Source organism: Fomitiporia mediterranea (assembly GCF_000271605.1).
Source record: "Fomitiporia mediterranea MF3/22 unplaced genomic scaffold FOMMEscaffold_9, whole genome shotgun sequence".
Classification (NCBI taxonomy): Eukaryota; Fungi; Basidiomycota; class Agaricomycetes; order Hymenochaetales; family Hymenochaetaceae; genus Fomitiporia; species Fomitiporia mediterranea.
This window is the reverse complement of record NW_006760394.1, coordinates 255,077-258,931: the sequence shown is the minus strand read 5'-3', so window position 1 is coordinate 258,931 and position 3,855 is coordinate 255,077. Positions and strand designations below refer to the sequence as shown.

Here is a 3,855-nt window from a genome sequence, read left to right as displayed (position 1 = left end):
AGATAATTTCGTATAAAATCAGCGCTGAGGCGGTTCCGTGCGTTCAGTGTAATTTGACATGATATCAAACTCACAACCCAACGAAAACTGTATTTTAAATGTGCGATGGTTGCGAAATGCTCTGACAGAAGATGCGAGTTTCCAAATGAAGATTCTCCCGAAATGAGCTGTTGACTTCCGTTTCGTCAATATTAGCGCGACGACGCGACCTTTCTCCGTTTGCTCATCCTCCACCTCCACCACCACTGCTGCTGCTGCTGCGAGATGGACAGGAGCAATGGGACAGTACAGCGTGGCGTTGTCAGTGCTAGGTCTGACAGCACATGGACATGGTTAAGCACTGCCAAGGCGAATGGCTATCTGATATAGAAAACAACTTATGTCATGCGCTCTCGTTCCTGGATCTCAATTGACCACTAGCCCATCTCAATTCTAAAAACAAAGGGCGAATATTTATGCCCTCAGCACATCAAATGGTGCCTGGAAGGAGAAAATATTGGAGTAAAAACAGTGTTTAGAAATGAGAACTACAAAGTATGCTGATCCATCATTCCTGTGGACCTTAAAATAAAAAATACGGTGATCATTACCATAAGTAGATAGAACTAAGAAATAATACCATTTCCTGCTTAATTTCTGTGTGTCTTACCCTTGCTATGTCCCAAGAAACACAAACTGGCAGCTCTCAGCCTGAGGGAAATGTTGCTGAACATTCTCAGCACTTATCTCATAGTCCTACTCCTGCTACCTTTGCTTCTCAACTGCTTGATCCAAACTATATACACTCTGGATATGGATATGGACATACTCCTCAAAGACACTCGACACTAGGTCATGCATTTGCTCACAATAGTCAACCTAGGTACTAGTATGCACCCTATACAGCTCAGTTCTACCAGCAAAGTCCTTCAGCAATGCTAGGACATTCTCCAGCAAATCAAGGCACTCCTTTTCAAGCTCCTCAGACACTGAGCACTCTGAATTTTCTTGTTGACAATCAAGGTCACTGAATCTCACCAAGAAGAGCTGGAGGGCATATTACAGATAGGGTAGAGGATTTGGACTCTAGTGGTGATCAGGCAGAGGCTATTCTAGCACCTGGTATGTAAATTTCAATTACTTTACTGTTTCTATACTAATTACAAGATTTAAACAAGATTTGAAAGGAAAATCTAAGGCAAAGGAAGTAAAGAAGGACAAGACAGTGAAGAAACTGGCAGGGAAGCAAAAGAAAGGTCAGGGGTCAAAATCTGGTGTCAATGCTTGAGAAGGAGGCAAATCTGATGAGGAAACAGATAGTCTCAATCTGAAGTTGAAAGCTACTGCTGATATCAAGACATCTGCCTCCTCTATGTCAGAGAGAGCTTGTTGGACAGATGATAACAAGACAGCTCTCTTGTCTTATGTCCTTGATGCCTCCTGGTGGCCAGATTTCAAAGTGAAACAAGGGCAATACTTCCAATATGTGAGTGAATTACATTTTCTACATGTCACACACTAAGGACCTTATCAATCATCTTGCTGTCCCTAGATTTCACAGCATATCCTTACTGATAAGACTACTAAGCAAGTTAGATCATGTATGAATCTTATGTGGTCAAAGTTCACAGCCTGTCAAGCTTGTCAGGAGCACACAGGAGGTGGAGATAGAGATGTATTCAGAATTGACTGCCTCAACCTTGAGGATGCTGCATTAAACAATGAAACCAATACTAAGAAAAAGAGGAAGAGAAGTGGAAGGTCAGCTACAGCTGCTTCATTTTCTGAGGCTCAGCTGGATGCATTCGAGGCCTCAATCCATTTTCAGATGCTTGACAAAGTGTAAGCACCAATTTTGTATATTTTTACTTTTTTTTACTTTTTTTTTCTTCAGGGCACACAATCATCCAAACATTGTAAAGATGTTTAATATATTATCTGAAAAACCTATGAGTAATGATGATGATGAAATACAAATGGGTTCAAAGGTGAAAAAAGCAAGGAAAAGGGAAGAAGAAGACACAGAGGATCTATTTAGTGAGTCCCTGCAAACCATGGCAGCCTGTGATGATGAAAAACTGTGCCACAATGAAGAACGTCTGAGGATGGAGTAAGAACGATTTGCACACAAAACCACAGAGGCACAGATACTATCCAAGGAACAGAAGGCTTGTTTGCTCAACAAGAAGTGGTGTGCTTATTATGTTGCATTGGATTACCTAGATCCATTCACTTGGAAGCATGCAGAAAAACTGAGGAGAGAGATAGCTGAATTGGAAGGGATAGAGCTTCCAGAAGAGACTGCTTGATATCACTTTCAGCTCCTCTCTGTCTTTTTGTCTCAGTGGCACCACAAGTCCCAGATACTGTCTTTTGCACAATAACTTCAGTACAGAAAAGGATAAACAAGTTCTTCAGACGTGGGACGTAATTCACGTTCTCTACAAGTTTGCATGCAATCTTACACTCTGTTGACACATAACAACTGTTGAGTATGGCCATAATTTATGAATAGTTATAGTGCAACTGTTGCTGCCAGTACTGCCTGTATTTCCCTTTGCTACCATTGTAGACAAATCATTAATTGTAACTACAGTGTTCTGTACATATTGTTTGACTTGTTTATCAGTTTGTGCCTCAGAGAATGTGCTGGATTCATCAAGGATCCATCCGTTCCAAGATAATTGCCAGATAATACTTCTCTGCTAGAATATGTCAATCTGTGGATGATTAACATTTTGCAAAGATGACAAGACAATTAACCTTTTGAAGACGTGTGAAATATATTTAAATAGACACTGCAACTGCCAGATTTTGTCTATGGAGACGAAATGGAACATTGGTATCTCTACAGACTAGCTCAATTACATTAACACTGTGCATAGAAAGGTACAGAAGACTTGTGCTCAACACATTATGAGGTGTGAAGGTATGAGGGGCTGAGGATTGCAACAGAAGGAGGAATATATGAGCATAGAAATAGTTTACATAGAGAATAACTGAACAAGACGTTTTCACCTATAAATTCCTGCTGCATATAGATCATCTTCACCTATACCATCAATAGGAATATTACCTCTATGATTCAAGAAAGCATCTTCATCCATTTCATTCTCTCCAGCATCATCAACATCCTCCTCCCTATTGAACCCTTCAATTGTTGTAGGATTATCTCCAATACCTTGCAAAATATTGTGTAAAATCATGCATGCTTCAACTGTTCTCCACATAGCCTCCAAATCATAACCAGGAAGGTTTCTGAGGCAGGGAAAGCAGCCTTTGAGTCTTCCAAAAGCATGTTCAATACATACTTGAACTTTTGAGAGATTGAAGTTCCAGTCTCTCCTCTGGTGTGCCTCAAGTCGATTTGCAGTAATATCATACTCAGTAAAGGGCCTAATAGTAAACATTGTGATAGGATACCCTAGAAAAAGAAATAAGAAGAATACTGGAAGTATATTACTACTTTAATCATACCTTTGTCTGCTAAAATATACTCATCATCCTAGAAGAATTGTCTTCTTTGCCTACACAAAGCTGATTGCTTGAAAACCTTTGTATCCTGTACACTTCCAGGCCATCCCATGTCATAATGGGTGAAAAACCCTCTGTGATCACACACAGCCTGGACTGCAAACTTAAATATAAGAATATCTGTTAATATTATTTGAGTTTCTAATAAATAAATTACTCACAGCATAGAATTTCTTTCTACAATAAAAGTACCACCCATTCTTCCTAGGCTTTTCAGCTAAAGGAATGAGAGTTCCATCTATGACTCCTATACATCCTGGAAAGCCTAACTCCTCAAACTCTTCCTTCAGGAAAGCTCTCCTCTGTGGTCCAGGCCATGCAAGATGATGTCTTTGAATTTTT

The 3,855-nt window shown here is 39.9% G+C and overlaps 1 protein-coding gene across 1 annotated transcript; it reads right to left on the bottom strand.

Moving 5' to 3' along the window:
• Positions 1-2,993: 2,993 nt before the first annotated feature.
• Positions 2,994-3,389, bottom strand: FOMMEDRAFT_91526 (uncharacterized protein; the record flags this gene model as incomplete). The annotated part of the gene is made up of 1 exon (XM_007269053.1): positions 2,994-3,389. The coding sequence occupies one exon, from the start codon at positions 3,387-3,389 to the stop codon at positions 2,994-2,996; it is 396 nt and encodes a 131-aa protein (XP_007269115.1).
• Between the last annotated feature and the right edge of the window lie 466 nt (positions 3,390-3,855).